The sequence below is a fragment of the Triturus cristatus genome, chromosome 11 (assembly GCF_964204655.1).
Source record: "Triturus cristatus chromosome 11, aTriCri1.1, whole genome shotgun sequence".
NCBI classification, from domain to species: Eukaryota; Metazoa; Chordata; class Amphibia; order Caudata; family Salamandridae; genus Triturus; species Triturus cristatus.
Genome location: NC_140594.1, coordinates 1,157,024,027 through 1,157,043,364, shown reverse-complemented (window position 1 = coordinate 1,157,043,364; position 19,338 = coordinate 1,157,024,027). Strand labels below are relative to the sequence as shown.

Below are 19,338 nucleotides of genomic sequence, written 5' to 3'. Positions count from 1 at the left end.
TTAATCCGAAAGTCACCCACAGCAGCACACAGCAGGAACCGAACCCGGGAGCAGATGAACACACTGGGGCAAATTTAAAAGCCCGTTGCGATACTTTTGCGCCGCCGTTGCATCACTTTTGTGACGCAATAGCGGCGTAAACAATGTGGCCAATTTAAAACGTGATGCATGCGTCACGTTGTAAAGCCCTATGCCACATTACATCTGTGTCACGTAAAATGTATGCAGGATGGGCGTTCCCACACAAAATAGCCTTGTAGAAGTGACGCAGTGAAATCTATAAGATTTCACTGCACCACTTCTAGGACGCCACTGTGTCAAAACCTTACGCCTGCTTCTTGCTGGAGTTGCGTCGTGCTCGCAATACGACTCCAGCAAAGCGAAACTGTTGGGCAACAGATACGCATCTGTCAATCCTTGCGCCATGGTGCACCGTCCTGTAAACACGGCGCATCCATGGTGGCATAAGGGTATCGCAGGCTGTCGCAGGAAAACGGACGCATCCATAAAGATGCGTCAGTTTCTTGTAAATCTGCCCCACTGTTTGTAAAGTCAGTTCAGCCAATATATTCAGTTTGTAAAGACAGGACACGCACTTCAGTACAGAGCAGGAAAGGAAGCTGTGGTGATGAACATACTCACAGTTTGTAAAGATATGACTCCTGAAAGGTTTGCCTTTGGAGAACACAACTGCGACGATCAGGCAGTTGATGGTGCTCAGAAGCCACACTGTGGTGTTCTCGTAGCTCTGGTACTCGCTCTTCTCAGGTGCTGCTGCTGTGGTTCGGTTTGTCTCAGGTGTGCTGGTTGTGTTCACATCGGTTGCATTCACATCACTCCTGTTCACTGGGTGGCAGGCACTGTGGACACAAGAAGACCACAGCCGTGTGTTAGCCATTGCTGTACTCTACACCAGGTGTTACTGGAGTACTCCACAAAACAATGAAATAAACAACTTTAATTCAGAAAGAAAACACTAAAAGTCAGGGACAAAAGATATTGTGAATAAAAACTAGATTTAGTCAAATGGATGAACTAAACGAGGAACCAGACTGCCCGGACCAAGATCTGAAATGAACAACATCGCTAAGTGAGTAACACAAAAGAGCAACTGACATCCAACTTCACAATACACACCTGTACTGACAGGAACTTTTAACTGGGTACTTATGAGAAGATGGCAACTGTCCAGATTCACATCTCAACTTGGATGACAGCACCTGACCCATGAGGATTAGCTTTTGAAGTGGATGTGCTTGATTGAAAAAAGTAATAAGCATTGGCGAGGCAAGCAGCTCTGGCTTTAATGTTCCAACTCGGCCAAACACAAGCATGCACCAATGCACACACGCTGTTTGTGCTGCTTGCCACCGGCACCCTCAGATCAAAGAATATGCTTCGCAAAAACAAAAAAACAAACAGCAGCACCACAAACTTGGGAAATTAAATAAGTAGCACATACAAAGGAGGCACAGAAGGAGACAGGTTAGACAACGAGATGGCCAACTCGACTGTGTTTGAATGCGTTAGTCAGTCTGGCCTCACCGCATGAGCGGTTCTTGCATCCTTCGATTCTCTGGATACTGGCACTGTTGACCCATCACTGGTACCCCAGGGGCACAAACACTTGCATGGATACACTATCTACCCAGCATGTGCAGTCCTGAAGTGGGCCAGATGTTCTCTAGACCATCTTTGCAGAAACATTCACCCTGGCCCACATCAGACTCCGCATTGTAGAGGGGCGGGAGTGGACACCGGGCGTCCGTTTCTAGGCTCAGTGCAGCCAGTGCTCTTTCGGTCTCCTGGTGTCCACCATCACCATTTTCTTTTGTGTTTTTGGAGCTTTTCAGCTCTATCTCCCCTCGGGAATGTTGGCAGAAGAATGGATCCCACTGACCCCCAGGAAGGGTCTATCTTGGGCTGCAGGAGTTTGGCATCTTCAGGTCTCGATTTCTGGAACTTGAGCACTTTGCTCATTGCAATGGAATTTCTGGGTGTACTGACCTTCAAACGTGGATGTTGCGTGGACTACACAGGTATCCTGGATGGAAACCACAGACACAGAGCACTTCAAGCCCAGCCCTCACCTGTGCCAGCAGAAACATGGGACCTAGGACATTTTTAGAGACTTCCACTCTTCTAGACTATATATCTATGGCCGTATCATAAGCCCAAGGCACCAGCGGAACGCAGAACAGGTAATTAATCTGTTTTATTATACAGTGCTAATAGTGGTCAAAGAGAGCTTCAAGGTGCAGAATCTCAAAAAGAAAGACGAACTAGAAAAGATAAAGGTAAATACAGGTATAGGTTACTCAATTTTCAAGTTCTTAAGTTTACTTAGAGGAGAAGTGAATCAATCAACCATCGAATGATAGGTTTCTTTTCAAAAAATGTTATTCAAGGTTCGATATCATTTGTCACAAACTCTTACGACAATAAGGGGCCAACACGTGTTTCGCCCTTTGATGGCGCTGGGCCTGTGGCTTTCTTAAGGTACCAAATTTGGAGGTCACATTGAGGTTGGAGTACATGTAGTTTTTAGTCTCTTTCAGAGTCATTGCTGAAGAACCCGGAAGTTAAAAAAATCCTATAGGATCAGTATGGTATGTGATGGGTACGGTCACTGTAGGCGTCAAGGCAAGTTTACGTGACAAATTATATTGGAACCTTGAATTGCAAATTATGACAAGAAACATTCTATGGTTGATTGAATCACTTCTCCTGTTAGTAAACTTAAGAGCTTGAAACTTGAACCTTTATTTAACTTGGATGTATTTTATGGGCTCCTAGGGGTGTAGCCCACTTCTAGGTTAGTCCTTATAGATCAAAATAATATATATTAGGGGACGTAGTTCCTTAGATTATTACCCTTACCTGTTTGAGCTGACATAGAAAAGATAACGGCTGCTGATAATAGAGTGGTAGCCGAAAGTGAGAGAATATTAGATATTGCCAAATAGCTAGGTTTTAATATTATTGAAGAATGATGGCTGATCATTTATAACATAAAGGGTTAAAGGGATTTTGTTCCATTGTTTAGTTCCCGCAACCGCTGCAGAGCAGCCTCCTCTCCGGATACTACGGAATTCCGTGGGCAAATGCAGACGGTCCTTGGAGATCTCAAACTTCTGTAGGCAAATGAAAAACAGTTGTCAAAGGCTGTCGAGCCAGGGTTGTGCTCGGCTCTGTGACGCGTGATGGCATCTTAAGTTGGATCCTCTTTTCGATACGCTGCCAGGGGAGATCCCTTCGTCTGGGTGAAATCGAACAACGTCTGGGGCGATGAAGTGATAATCAGGCTGCAGATATCTATTCCAGCTAAAGTTTATCAAGACATTTTTTGGAAGATCCAAGTAAAGTAAATTGGAGTAATCCATCCTGGAGGGTGTAAGAGCTGGGATCAGTCTTTATAGCCTTAAGAGGAAGGAAGTCTCAGACTTTAGGGATAATTTTAAGTACCTGAAGCTTGTTGATGTAGCTGGATGCAGCTGGTGTTTCAAGGAACATGGACTGTGGCATTTGACACCAACATTTCTAACTACTGCTGCAGGCCAGGGAGGAGGGCCAATGCTTGGTCGGCCACCAATTGTCATTCCAAGATGGTTTATGTTTCCTAACAATGAGTAGTTCGGTCCCCTCAGTTTGGCATTTTAAACGATTCTCCTTCAACCATGATGCAACTGATATAAAACATCGCTTATACCTGCGTCGGCAAGAATTGTTGTCGTTTACCAATGTAACAAGCAAGTGTGTGTCATCTGCAGAAGACAACCCTTCAAAGCCAACTAGGGGGGTGAAATAAACAATTTTACTTTTAAAAAAGAGAGCGTTGAATTGCACATGGTTCATGGAAGGAGGCGAGCCACAGATTTCACTTTTGTAAATACTTCCTTTGAGGAGTTTTCAGCTAATTCAAACTTACTGAGGTAGAAGGTAGATTTAGTTAATCTGATTTCCTTATAGTATTCTTTGATAGTTATGCAATGTGAGTTTTATCTTTCTTGGCGAGGAAGCTATGCCATTTCCTTTCCAGTTGGCAAAGTTTTCGTGTAAGAGATACAAGGCTTGTGTTGAAGCAGGGAGTGGACTTGTTCCTTGATATGAGGCGTCTCTGTCACAGGAGCTAGGATGCTAAGAGAAGGGGAGCAGCCCTGGTATAACTCAGAATCCTCCTCACCGTCCCCAGTCAGCAGTGACTGATTTAACAGCGAAGGTCGAATGCGTTTTCATTCATCTGATTCAAAGATCTACGCATCAAGGTGATCGCAGCAGGATTGCCTTTCACCATCCCATACCTTTATACAAAATCTGATCTCCCATTTCCATGTCATACATGTATATAGCTCTTGCTGTTTTATTTGATTTGTATAAATCAAAGTTGTTTCTTTGTTTATTTGTTGGGACTCCATGTTATTGTATTATTGTTTTATAATGTTACCATCCTCTTACTCATGTAAAGCACTCTAGTACCTCTGGGACTAGCCAGCGCTATATAAAACCTCTAAAACATAAAATTAAATAAATAAATATAAATGAATAAATCTGTGCTGCTGCCAGAGAAAAATACCATAATTTGTCTATTTATCTAACACACTTTATTAGCATTCCACTGTCATGTGTGTGCCCCTGAAAGTTCAAGCTTAGGCAGCTGGATAAACAAAGTGCTCTCAGTTTTTTTAGGAAGCAAACAACTTCTGACCAATCAAAACATGTACTTCTGGCTCCCAACATGTGGGTGGAGCCAAAGCGCCTCCTAGTGATACTCGCATGACTGTCCGGTGACAGCTGCGCTGTCACGCTGGACCATAAAACACGATAGGGGTAGCTTCTGCTATGTCCGGTGCAGAGCATTCCTTTAGCCAAGTCTCTGTAAGCGATACGGGGTCTTGATATAAAATCAACGATGAAATCATGGATTTCGTATTTGTGTTCAAGGAGGGACCTGGCATTAATTCGATACCATTTAAAAAGCGTGTCCCACTTGGAAGCTTCCAGAGTAGGCTGGGAAAAATGGGGTGGGTAGTAACAAGTGATAAGACGTAGGGCAGATAGGCTGTTCAAGTAAAAAAAACTTTATTCGGCCAAATTTAGACCATAAAAGCACTAAACACAAACCATAAATAAAAAGAATAAAAACCATGCAATTTATCATAAAAAAACAAGTCTAAAAATGCACATGAAATAATCTTATATTAGACTTCAGGGCCCTCATTATATGATTAGCCTAGACTAGGTTAAACTACTCCAATTTCATAAGCCTTGTTAAAGTGGATTTCTATACGGTATTACCACATGCCCGCTAAAAACACAATTGTTCTACGACCCATTCGTTGCATGATAAAAAAAAAACCCTACGCCGTAAGGCCCCTGCTAAAGAGCTCGCCACCCCAAAACATATCGTAGGTGAAGACAGCATTTGCAGGTATATCACATCAGGCCTCACTTGTGCAAAATTGCAATGTTTTAAAAGTGGTCAAATAGATCTACTCCGAAGATCATTATAAAATCCACCAAAAAACAAAATGTAAAAGATCTTGATCCGAAAAATCATCACAGGTGCACGGCTTTAAGGTCTCTGGCTTAGAAAAGCCATTTGGAAATGTAAGACACCAGTGAACACAATTACACCTAAATCTAATTAAAAGAAAACGATGGTGTAAGTTTTTAAAATAAGACCAAAAAGGTTGTTCTAGAGGCCCAGATTTCAATATTATATATTGTCATATCGTCAGTTTAAGTTCACCGTTTTCCCTTTCCAACATCCTCCTGACTGAAAATTGATTTTTAATAGCTTTCAACTCTCCGGGATACATCGGTCTTGGATGAGCAAAGAGATCGGACACCCTATATTCGCTAGTTGCTGCGAAATGTAACCCAGCCAAGGTACCTCAGCAGACCTACCCAGCCTCAAACAATCTTTTAAAACAAGCTGAATCAGGGTAGGCGTGGGGCTAGACCATGCTTTAAACGACCATATTAAGGGGGCCACTGCTATCTGATCGGATATGTAACCCTGCCCTAATTCTTCATGCACCATAAAAGATGGTGTACTGCGGGGAGGCAGCTAAAAGCTTCCGCAAATATTTATTTTCGGCCACTGGTAGATGACCGGTCTCCTTACAGCCCCATACTTCGCTGCCACATGTGGCCATTGGTAAACATTTCTCATTATAGATCTTCAGGAGTGGACGCAAAGGTTTACTCCCCAATCTCCTAGCAAAGTCCAAGGTGGCTCCTGCTGCTCCAGACAGGGGGTTTTTCTTAAGTGTTCGTTGCACCAACCATGACCCCTTTCTGTCAAACAAAATGCCCAACTACAGAAATGTATCAACATTTGTCAATTTCCCAGTTTTACAAATAAGCGTGCACTTTCACGTTTTGAATTACCTATGGACGCTATTTAGAGAAATTTATTGAGAGGTCAAGTGAGACCATAAAATCAATAAAGGAGTTTACAAGTTGTTTCAACCCTATCGGTGTCCATGCTAGTAAAACAACCTGCTCTAGGGATGTCGTTACAAGCAGTTTCCAAGACAGCCCCTAAATTATTGATATGTAGGGTGAACAAGGCAAGGGACAAAACACACTCCTGTCTCACCCCTCTCTTCACATCCCAGGACTTTGTGAGGGAGCCATTTTCATAGAATCTGTCAGAGGCAGTCAAATGTAGGTGATACCAGTGTAAAAAAGCCACCAAATTGGCATCCAATCCAATATCCATTAGTAAGGGCCATAGTTTTGACCTGTTCACTCGATCGAAGGCAGACGTTAAATCCATGAATGCCATATACATACGACCCTTTTTAGCAAGTGTATATTTGCCGGTCAGCATGACCAAGTTTATACCATGCCTTTTCTAACACCATATTGCAAGTCTGAAATTACATTGGTAGCCTCTGACCATATTTTTAATCAATCTAAAATCATCTTCCTCGTAATTTTAGCAGATGAATCTAACAATGATATCGGGTGGTAGAATGCGGGATCGTCCTTCGCACCCGTTTTAAAAATGGGTAAAATAACTGCTGTGGACCATGATGGCGGGAAACCGCCTGTCGCTGCATTAAAAACCTTGGTTAAAATCTTTGCTTATGTCCCTGGATCTGCCTTATAAAGACCCGCAGGGACCCCGTCAGGCCCGCGAGCTTTTCGACCAGCGGTGGCCATGATCGCTTTCTGAACCTCGGCTATCCCAAAACTTAACGCTTGCGTCTCTACGCTTGGTTCCCAAGGAGTAACGTGTTTCTCTTGGTCCATCCCTTTGTAAATCTGTTCAAAGTGGCTAATCCTTCTGTCGGCGGGGATGACACAATCTATACTTGCCGTACGCTGATCTGTGAAGAAAGGAATATTTACAACTTTCCAAAATGTTGTGCTATTACACAGAACGCTAACCTAATTTAAATCCAGCCATGCCTGTTTCCGGATCTTGTCCTTCCTTTAAGTCATACCTAATTTATAAGCTTTTCTACATACCCCCAATCATTTCTATGTTCTTAGGCTTTTGTTTTAGGGCAAGTATAAGAGTCTTTTGGGTTTTAGAGCAGTCTGTATCAAACTATTTTTCCCCTTTAAAGTCCCCTGTCCTTCCCCTCCCCATTAAATTACCTGCAATTCGCTTTGCAGGATTACTAAAGGCCTCTATAACCACACTAGCATCTGTAAAGTCATCCAGACACAGTTTAATATCTTCTTTTCCCTCCGAGTCTGGTCTATTGGCATGAAGTCCCTATATGCTAGACTCTTTCTCTCAACCCCATGGAAGACCAACTTCCCTATCATTTCTAAAATTAATGGATTGTGATCGCTATAGCAGCTCCAGATAGGGTTTACTTTTAGTATGTCAATCAACAAAGGGGTCGATCCCATAATATAATCTGTAGTCGAGCCGCTGCCCCTGCCACTAAAAGATGGCACTGAGTGGGTCTCCCCTGTGCGCTCAACAGTGTAGATTGTTTATAGCAAGTAAGCACTCTAACCGAGAACCTTGGGCAGAGTGTTTGAAATGGCTTGAAGGTGCCAAGATGTCCATGGATCTCCCACCCTGGGAACAGTTAGAGGGACAGAGATGTATATTAAAATCTCCCATTATAATGACCTCAAAGTAGGAGCTTCGCTCCTCTCCACGTTGCTCCAAAAAACCCTCTAGTGCGGCAATGTGCTCGTTATTGCTTTCCCTGCAGAAGGAGTTCTACAAATTAATCACCAAGGTTGAACGCTTGGCGAAAATTAATTCTACTGCTAACACATGGGGGGAAGAGCAAAATAACTTATTCATCGTACAGGCTAATTTAAGCAATATCAAAGTGAGCAGACCTCCCTTTGCACGACCTACAGTGGAGGGTGAAGCGGCTTCATAGAAGGGGTAAAACCATCCAAAACAAAAGTTAGACGTGTCCCAGGTTTCTTGCAGTGTAACAATAGGACATGACCTTATTAGATCTAGCCAGGCTCCTCGTCTTTTTTAGCCCTTAGTCCTGCAATATTCCAAGACATTAGTTTAAGATTCGATGGACCACATTTGATGGACACAGGCCTTAAATGAGTACTTGTGACCACCCCAGATATTGAGGGGACCCTCCCGATTCTAGACCCTCAGTTCGAACCGGTTGTAAATCAATACAATCTAGCTCCCTCAATGGGGCAAATCTATTTGCAAGGGAAATAGTTGTTTTCACAAGTGAGGGTTGAGGTGGCCTTGCTGACAAGTTGGCTAAGACATCGCATGATGATTTACACTTACCCGGTGGACACCAAGAGAGAAGCTTAAGTCTCGAATATGAGTAAGATCAGACTCCGAACAGCTGTGGGGGGTTGAGCTGAGCAGAGACGGTTGCAGAAGTATTTGCATTTGGCACACCCGCTGCGTGTCCACTGTGCGAATGCACAGCAGTGCACATTTTTAAAGTCCTCCGTCCTGTTTGGGGTGGGCGGTGTGGCCAGGAAAGTATTAACGCACTAGTCGTGTGCAAGGCGTAATAGAGAAGGGAACTAAAATGCAAAGCTGGAGCGAGGCAGATGCTGTGTGAGAGGTCAAACTCTCTTGCATCCACACACTACAAGGAAACTAAAGTAGTAGTGGCGGTTGGTGATCGGGATGCTGTTGGCCCATCAGACACTTCCACAGTTCTCTCAGGGGCCCTTCAGGTGCTCCATTTAGAGGAAAGTGTTGGACTTGTGCGTCAAGGTTCTCTGTGACGAAGCACAGCTCCCACCCTAAGCGTAGACGATCAAGGTTTGGGTTCTACAGCTGTGAAACCCTACAATCCGAACTAAGGCTTGACAAGGCAAGTGAAGGAAAGCACTGGTCTCCAAGCGATGGACCTGTCTTCATAGCAGACAACGCATCTCTGGTCTCAGGACTCGTGAAACGTAAAAGCCCTTCGTCATTACACCTGGAGAAGGAGCTAAACATTCTTTCTTTCAAGTCCAAAAGGATGTCTGACAAGGGACTGCCACGGTAATGTTCCATCTATACCTATAACAGAGTACATAGTAGATACCCATGGAAGGTCTCTAGCTCTGAAAGCTACAAGAACATATAAAGGCAAAAGAGCCGTAAAAAAAAACCCTGGAAACATGGCATACTGTGGGCAAACATTCAGACAATCCCCTCAGCAAGGACTGTCTGTGCAGTATGGGTGGGCCGGCAGCCTTGCCGCAAATCATATCATGCTGCAAGATGTCACTGTTGGTTTATACCGTGGCACAGCCACAAGTTTTGGAAATCAAAGCTTCCCCTGGTGATTGACTTCCACCTCCTAGCACTAAGAGTGGAAGAGCCCCTTGTGCCGAAACATCACTTTTTGTGATGCTCTGGCAGTGCAAATCTCAAACTCATATCTATGAGGCCACGCAAAGCCACTATACGTGGCTTTGTATGGCCTCATACATATGGAGTAAGGCAAGGCAGCACAAATCGCTGCGTTACCTTACTCCGTGCTCGGGAGGCGTTCCATGGGCATGAGGTGTGTTTTCCCATGCAACACCCATGGATTTTGACACTTCCCCAGATTTACGAGAGTATGTAAACCTGGGGAAGCGGCAACACTTATGGCTCCCCAGGTGGCGTGTAACAAGGAGAAATATCTTTATTCTGCTCGTTTTTTCCTCTTAGGAAAACATCTCTTAGAATGGTTTCTGTGCAGCAAGGTGCCCCTTCCTGCACAAAAACAATCCTGCCGACAACACAGGAACACTTGACACAATGGTGCAAGGGTTCCTGCGTTGGAGCTAGGCTGCCAAAATGGCGCCAGTACAGGGGAAAGGACAGGAATGCACTGTATTAGATAAATACAGCGCATCACTGCCCTTGCACTTTGGCGTGGGGCAGCAGAGCAAGGTGAGTTTTTGCGCTGTCCTACACCCACTCCCCTTAAACGAGGCCCTTAGAGAGAGGTAAATGCCTCTAAGGGGTGTTTTGAGCAGGAAGGCGCCCCTTCCTACACAAAATCAATCCTGCCTGAGTATGCGGCTACCCTTGCAGCATGGCATGAGGGTGCCTGCGTTGGACTGTGCGCCAGTGGAAGGAAAGTACAGGAATGGGTAGTATCTTCATAAATATGGCACGTTCCTGCCCTCTCCATTCCACGCAGTGCAGCAAGTTGTCTGGGTGCGTTGCGCTGCGTCAATTTTTTTCTAAATCTGGGTCTTGGGTTCAATGCTATTTTTGAAATTGATGAATAACAGCAGATTTGTAAGGACAATTGGGGCAATCTGTGCAGCTGAGAGAAGTCCCAGTTACCTGAAGATGTCATTGCTGTACCAGATCTGCTGCTGGACGATGAGGAAGCCGCAGACCTGCACGATGAGGCTGAAGATGACGTTCAGGATGACCGAGAGGAGGAGAGGCGGGGAGATGAGCTGCGCTGGCGGCCGGTAGTTGGCCAGCTCCGGGTAGGCGTGGTTTAAACTCACTGAAAGAAAGAAGCATTGGTGAATTTCCGAAGGGTGGCCTTTCATATCCCTCCTCATCTCTAGAAATAGTTTACATCTTCCAACGTTCACGTCACATGCACACTGTCTGAACATATTTCATGTTAAAGGGGTGACACAGGAGGACACCCCTCATGTGGACGCTCCTTGGCAGAGCTTCGGCCCAGACTTCAGCTGTTGGAAAGTGCAATGAACACGTTCCCAGGTAGGCGCTCAGTGTGGCGATGGTCATGTTTCTGGACCAGGAGAAACGTCCTCCGTAAAAGGTGCCTGGAAGCGATGCATCCAGTACATCTTATGCTGGGCGCGTGATCTGGGAAACTGGGCGCGTGATCTGGGAAACTGGGCACGTGATCTGGGATACAGGGCGCGAGATCTGGGATACAGGGCGCGAGATCTGGGATACAGGGCGCGAGATCTGGGATACAGGGCGCGAGATCTGGGATACAGGGCGCGAGATCTGGGATACACTGGCCGCGAGATCTGGGATACACTGGGCGCGAGATCTGGGATACACTGGGCGCGAGATCTGGGATACACTGGGCGCGAGATCTGGGATACACTGGGCGCGAGATCTGGGATACACTGGGCGCGAGATCTGGGATACACTGGGCGCGAGATCTGGGATACACTGGGCGCGAGATCTGGGATACACTGGGCGCGAGATCTGGGATACACTGGGCGCGAGATCTGGGATACACTGGGCGCGAGATCTGGGATACACTGGGCGCGAGATCTGGGATACACTGGGCGCGAGATCTGGGATACACTGGGCGCGAGATCTGGGACACTGGGCGCGAGATCTGCTACACTGGGCGCGAGATCTGCGACACTGGGCGCGAGATCTGCGACACTGGGCGCGAGATCTGCGACACTGGGCGCGAGATCTGGGACACTGGGCGCGAGATCTGGGACACTGGGCGCGAGATCTGGGATACTGGGCGCGTGATCTGGGATACTGGGCGCGTGATCTGGGATACTGGGCGCGTGATCTGGGATACTGGGCGCGTGATCTGGGATACTGGGCGCTTGATCTAGGACATTGGGCGCTTGATCTAGGACAGTGGTTCCCAAGCTTTTCACTCCTGAGGACCCCCATAGAGTCACTATTGGAAGCCGGGGACCCCCAAGCAATTTGTAGGATTTACATGTCAAACATTAAAACTGTATTTCGAAAGATTAAACACACACGTGTGCACATCAAACAAAGACTAGACTTAAATTACTAACAGTTTTAGTATTTTTATATTTAAAATATTTGCAAAAATCAAAAAACCTTAATGGGAAGGTTGGTGCTGCATCTTGCGACTAACTTATTGTTTGGTTTTATTTCGCTGCCCGAGGCTCCTGCTCCTGCCAATGGCTGGACTGGAACCTAAAGCTGCTCTGGCAAATGTTGTCACACCAGTCACTGTAGAGTGCACACCAAGTGCAGCGAGTGAGCCTGACCACTACAAACGGGGCTTTGGTGGGCTCTCCCCCAAGAAAATTTGGGGAAAATGGTGCATTTTACAACACATTTGTCATTATATATTGAATTGTATTAACTTTTAAAGAATAGTAAATAGTGAGCTGTCTACGCACCAAAATACAACAATCTTTTGGCAATCTTCAATGATTGACAATCTTCAATGATTCCCTCACTACTCCCCTCCAACGGTGCCTCTCATCTCTCCATAGCTCCACTGTCACATGTATTTAATTTATTTTATAGCACCTCTCATACCACTGTAGGCTGTCAGAGCACTTTACATCACACACATACAGAGAATCATACATGTGTAAATCAGTGAATAGAAAATGTTACATAAGGCAAAGGGGACTACAAGGTGTAGGATTCACATGTTATCCATGCGGGTTGGCATTTTTTAAGAGTGCTTGGTCTGGAGAAGCACAAACTCAGGATTCAGAACATAACACGGGAGTTAGCATTGACTTTAATAATAAGGATTTATTTCTACCCAAACAACCCGTTTTAGCAGCATCGGGATAATGAAAGACCGGAAAAAAGCATAACTTACTAACTTGTATCATGCAGTGTGCATGCAGCTCCTTGATGGCAATTCATAGCTCACTGTGCTAGATTACGATTGGAACTTGTAAACTGCACAATAACAAAAGAATCTCTATGGCAAAAGCAGGGACCCTCTGAGCTATGCACAAAACAAAATACTGCTTTCCAAAGCTGCCACTGGACAAAACCCCCATCTCTCTCCAGCAGGTAGTTATCTTGACACTTTTATTGCTGCCCCAAAACTGATGATTATACAAGGAACTTTGCAGTGCAAAGACTAGGCCTTGTCCCGGTCACATTTATCCTACTCTAGATTTCCCCTCAATGAACTTTGGGGTTCCTGCCTCAATATAATGACCCCACAAAATAGATCACACTTTCAAGACAAATGACATGGTCTCTCAGCAGAGCCTCTTTTTGATACGACCCAAGCCTGCCAAGTTTAAGCTGGAGTCTCTGCAGCTTTACCGCAAACACCATTCCAGGTGGTGGTTCTGTGCAGTTACTTTCACCACCGGCCATCAGTAGACCCACCATAAAGATTTATGGGGACACCTGCTATCAGGATATGGACCAGTAGCTTATTGGGGAGCCTTTTATGTCCCTGAGGCTCAGATTAAGAGGCCAACAGACTAGCCTTTGGAGGCACTCTGGGTCCTGGGTTCAAGATGAAGTTGCAGGTCTAGTTCTTCCCCAGGCAAGAGGTCAGCACCCAGAAGTCAACGCAGCAGTTCCTTTAGAGCAGCAGTCCATGTAGCAGCACACCAGTCCTTTTTGGTAGAGTAGCCACAGGATCAGAAGTTTACCGAAGAGTTGGTGTCTGCAGTCCAGTATTTATACCTATTTGTACCTTTGGCAGTGGGGAAGAAGCTTCTAGAGGCTTCCCTTTGAAGTGCTCAGTCATCCTGGCTTCACTGCCCCGGCTCCAGACTAACTATAGAGGGTATTCTGCCCTTTGTATGGAGGCAGGACACAGTCTATTCAAGTGCAAGTGGGGCTGCTCCTCCCTCCCACCCTATCAATGATGGCCCATCCAGGGACACTTAAGCTTCCTATTGTGTATGGCTGTCTAGGTGGAATACACAAATACCAACTGTCGGATACACCCAGTCATATTTCCCAATTATAGGCTACAGGCGCTAAATAGCTAAGGCAGGAAAATGCCAACTTTCTAAAAGTTGCATAGTCAGAACTGCAATTTGAATTCAACTTCACCATAAGCTAGAATTTTAAATTGCGACTCCAAAGACACCAAACATGAATTGGATATCTCTTCCCATTTGTAAATTACATGTATGAAATGTAATAAGACAACTCCAGTGTTATCCTACGGGATAGGCCTTGCAGTAGTGAAACATGAATGTAAGAGTTTTGCACTACCAAGATTTGCAAAACCTAAAAGTACATGTCCAACATTTTAAATACATTTCACGCTGCCCTCTGGGCTGTCCAGAGCCTACCCTAGGCATGACTTCTATGTATTAAAAAAGAAGGGTTGGGCCTGGCAAAAGGTTTACTTGGCAGGTCAAAATGGCAGTTTAAAACTGCACCCATAAGCTGCAGTAGCAGGCCTGAGACCGGTCTATTTAAGTGGGTTGCACAATCAGTGCCGTAGAACCAATAGTAGCATTTTATATACAGTCCTTGGATACAGGTAGTGCCACTTTACGAGGGACTTGTAAGTCAATCAAATCTGCAAATTGGGGATGAGCCAATATCACCATATTTAGCGGTGGGAGCACAAGCCCTTTAGCACTGGTTAGTGGTGGTAAAGTGCACAGAGTCCTAAGGCCTGCAAAAACATTCAGCAAACATAGCAGGAGTGAAGGCAAAATGTTGGGGGTGATCATGAAGAAAGGACAAAGTCCAACACTGTTTTTTGGACTTTTTGGTCAAACAGCATATTAGTGTACATGCATACTTAATGTTTGGTATCACAATAATTCATTTTAAACGTTGTTTCCTCTATATATTTGCTGGTAAAGACCCCAAAACAAATTATTTGATGGGTCTAAACGTCAACATATCACTGTTGACTGCAAAATACTAATGTATTCACCTTGTACTGCTATTCTTGAGTCACAATATTGAAAACTTGATTTTATTTAGTTAACAGTGTATTTTAGAATATGTTATGCGCCTTTTCACTAGCGCACATTGATGTCAGTAAATACATTGACTATTTTTCTACCTTTGATTTTTTTTACCTTAGACATCAATTCAAAACCATGTGAAATCCTCTACTGGATGGCTAACACATCTTCTATTTATGCTTTAGACATTTAAGTGCACAAACCTTGTCCTGAGAGAACCATTGTTGTTACTAAAATATCAGTAAACCCCACGGCATGCCACAGCTTGCATCAACCAACTGGGGCCTCAGCGGCCACCATCCACGGATGCTCCAGCAGGTCACACTCATTGCAAGAGGCTGCGTCACTCACAGTCATACAACGGACAATGATCTCTCAAGAGAGAAAGACATCACAGAGGACCAGGAAGAAATCAGAAACAGAGACCCACCTGCAAACAGAACAGACCAAAGGATGTAAAGAATGTGAAGGAGGCAGGCGAAGACACCGAGGAGGTAAAAGAGAGGCAGACTGAGGACATGGCGAAAAGGACGGCCAGGCAGAGCCCAAAGACTAACTTGTGATGCGCCCTAGAAGACAGGAGGGAAAGAATGAAGGGAAGATGGAGAATAGAGGAGCTCAAGACATTTAAAAAACATACTGTAAACAACATTACCTTGTGAAGGATGTGCTTCTACCAGGGACGTTTCATAATCTCTGAGCCCCCAAGCACTGAGGTGTAATATCACAGTAACTAAGGAAGACTTTTTACAAAGATAATATTTTTCTGGTGCACATTTGTTATTATTTAAAGACTAAACAAGAAACCTTTAAGGAAGTAGTTTCAGCTTTGCTTCCGCTTGTGTTAACCCAGGTGTTCTCCCTGGTTACAGAGTCACGGCTGGACTGGGAGCAGAAGACGTTTTGGAAAATGTTTTAATACCGGTCTGATGGACTATGGACCCCCCCCCCCCCCCCCTACAGCCCACAGAGCCCTGAAGCAGTCCACAACAGCGTCATGGCAAGGCTGAAACCTGCCCTGTCCTGCTGCATGATATTGTGCCCAGCAGGGATGGGCATCGGGCAGCCGTGTACTTCATGTCTCTTCTCCCATCCAAGGGGACTTCCAAGTCCCCCTGAGGATTTCCCTAATCCTGGTACTCCTCAAGGGGACTTTAGGTGGCCAGGGGCACTGATATTTCAGGAAATAAGCTCTTGCAAAATGTACATGATCTTTTGCTTGAAAAAATATCCGCAAACTGTAAAGGTACAAGTTGTTCCTCCCCAATAAAACCCATGGCTGAGGGAACTTTCTGGTGCCACTGGAAAAGCTTTAACGCATTTGATGATCTTTGCAAAGATTTCCATGAAAACAAGGGTTATAAATCTCGATTTTTACGTATACATTTCTCATGCTTTGTCTTTGACAAAGATATCAAATGAGGACTTGGAATCATTATTTAACCATGAAAAGTGGGCTAGGAAATCTCCCAAGTGAATGCGGACGAGGCAGTGGCAATGTACATCAGCGGCACCTACCATGTTCTCTGTGGTATGTATCGGATGCCCACCTCAAGGGAGGATTTCTAGCCGCAGGGTGAGCAGGGTCGACAGACTTTGATCCCTTTGAAAAAAACGAAAGCAATAATACTACCAAATATTGCGTTCAAGGTCCTGCGACCTCCATGATCAGGGAAAGAAGTGAATGGACGGCGGCCGCGGAGTCCGCTCTCCTTTGGCCAGCATTCGCTGGACTCCAGCAAGTGATGTTCTGAAAGATTTATAGATTGTTTGCGACAAAGGCCTTCCATCCAATGCTTTGAAGAACCTCTAAGAATCTCACACAGTGGATTAATACCAGAGAAGAGTCTGATAGGACTTACTTGTGATGCCGATGAGCGTGGTGATGGCCAGATCTTGGAAGAGGAACTGGTAATTCCCAAAGGAGTGAAATTGCTGGAACAAGGGACGGGAAAGAGATTAGTAGTTTTGATAATCGGGGTGTGCAGATTGGAGCATTGCTTCCTGCAACCTTGACTGTTCTACTCCACACTGGTGTTTGAGTCTGTCTGTAATCGACCAATAGTTTATTTGATTCAGACCTCAACTGAGATCAACAAATACAGATATAAAATTATTATTGAGGTTGAAATAATTAAAATGGTAAAACCTTTAAGACACTCTATAGAATGGAAAATGTATGTTTTATCGTCTACTTCTACAACATTCAATAAAATAAAACAAAGATGATAAAATTATGCGCTTTACCTTTAGAACAGCTTCAAGAAACTTTTAAAAAACTTAAACAAGTTATGGCATACAGATTCATTGACTGGAGAGTTACACAACATAATTAAATCATGGGCCAAGATAGCATTATACTTTAGTTGAATTGGGGTTATATATCGTCGTCGAGCCTCTACCACACTCGCATTAGGACAGATTAATAAAACGTGAAGCAAATCTTGTGGACCACCTTTGCACAGTTCACATACGAGTTATTTGTACTGTCCCAGCTAGCTAAGAATGTTGCTAACGGGAATATACCCAAACGTAAAAGCAGAATACAGCGCCTTACCCCGTGCTCTAGTTGAAATCGTAAATAGGGGGCATAGGTTTTAAATTCTATATTTTCTGCGAACGCTTTATAATGCTTCAATTGAATGCAATAACCTTTATCCATTTCATAGCTGATTCTAGGGGCCAAATGTTTTAAAAACAGTTTCAAGAGCGCTGGAGACCCCTCCTGTAATAGTGCAACAGTGCGTTTTGAAACCTCAAAGGCTTTTATCATATTCCTATTAAAAGTATACCCAGACGCCTCCTCTCTAAAAGTCTCCAGTTTTAACAAATGCCTTCTTGTGTCTGGCGCTGCATGCAAGAGGTTGTACACCCACCTTATGATATTGGAAATTACTCGACCAGAAATTCCCGTCAGAGATAGCTCGAGACGGAGAGCTTGGACTGGTACCGACTGCGATACTTTTACCAGTTTTCGGAGTATAGTTCCCTCCTTTACTTTTATAGATGGCCATGTTTTAATTTGTGTGTATTCCATGGAATAGGATATCTTGTATATGGTCATTAGGAGGTGAACCAATCGAGACAGTAAAAGAGTATGTCTATTTGGGCCGTATTTTTACTTATAATTTACAAGACACAGTCCACCTCCAACATTTAAGTCGGCAGGCAAACTCCCACATTGGGGCTCTACAGAGACTATATCACTCTACGGGAAATAGACATTTTATGCCAATGCTGGAGGTTTATGGCATGAAAATCCCTCCGATTCTATCATATGCCATAGAGTCGGTCTGTAAAAATCCCAGTGCATTCTACAATTTACCATTTTACCCTTAATTCCCTCATCTTTGTGGCCCAAGGGATTATTATTCCTGGGAGAAACTTGAATTACACCGGAGTAATAAGATAATTTCAGTAATCACACATTACTCTTGTGATGCGAAATTACCAGAATTACGCTATTACTCCAGCTGGAGTAATTAAGAGTAATTTGCGGCTGAAATCCTACCACAGAAGCACAGAAACGACAAACTAAGTGAGACTGAGCGGATGCCGGCTACTGAAGTTTGTGTTCGGTAGAATTTAGTGCTATTTTATTAGCTCAAAATCCTTACTCTTCTCCATTTAGGACCCAAAGGTGCATTTTGCACTAAGAAAATAGCGATTAAATGCTGGATTACGCTTCTCACTCAATTATGCTTAATTACAAGTAATTTTTCAGTGATTAAGAGTAGTGAAGTTCGAGTAAATTATGTCAGTTACGCCCATGCCGAGAAATTAAACCTCCACCAAATTGTTCGCAAAGGTAAAGACCGTGACAACTTCATAAAGTATCAAAGTATGTCAACTTTGATAACATTCATGCAAAAGAAAATTTTCTAACTTATCCACGAATCAATAAAAAAAAATAATGTTGGGAAAAGCCACATTCGCTGATTTTGCACGGCCACCATCATCTCCTACAAACCTTCAACAGTATTACATGTTGTTGGAAAGTGGGTTATTGGTAGGGGCAAATGTAGGTCGGCCACTGGCCAGAAGGCCACTAACACATGGTAGGACTCAGCATAGGTCTTTGAAAATTATTCCTATGCTCAACCCTTGGTAGCTTGGCTGCGAACAGGTAGGCTTAACTTCAAAGACCAGTATGTAAAGCATTTAAAAACACCAATTCAGTAAATAATTAAGACAACACAATAAAAATCCAATGCCAATTTATAAGAATAGGAAATCTGGTTATCCTTAAAATGACACCAAAACGACAAAAATCCAATGTAGAGAACCGGA

At 44.2% G+C, this 19,338-nt stretch overlaps 1 protein-coding gene across 1 annotated transcript in view; it reads right to left on the bottom strand.

The window, feature by feature from the left end:
- The window catches only part of LOC146788628 (putative cation-transporting ATPase 13A4), a 633,494-nt gene that overhangs the window by 28,353 nt on the left and 585,803 nt on the right, over positions 1-19,338 (bottom strand). Inside the window, exons 25-27 of the mRNA XM_085635802.1 lie at positions 16,911-16,983; positions 10,751-10,922; positions 643-860 (exon numbers count right to left, since the gene is read on the bottom strand). Of these exons, the coding sequence (XP_085491928.1) occupies positions 643-860; positions 10,751-10,922; positions 16,911-16,983 (463 nt within the window). The remainder of the gene's footprint in view (positions 1-642; positions 861-10,750; positions 10,923-16,910; positions 16,984-19,338) is intronic.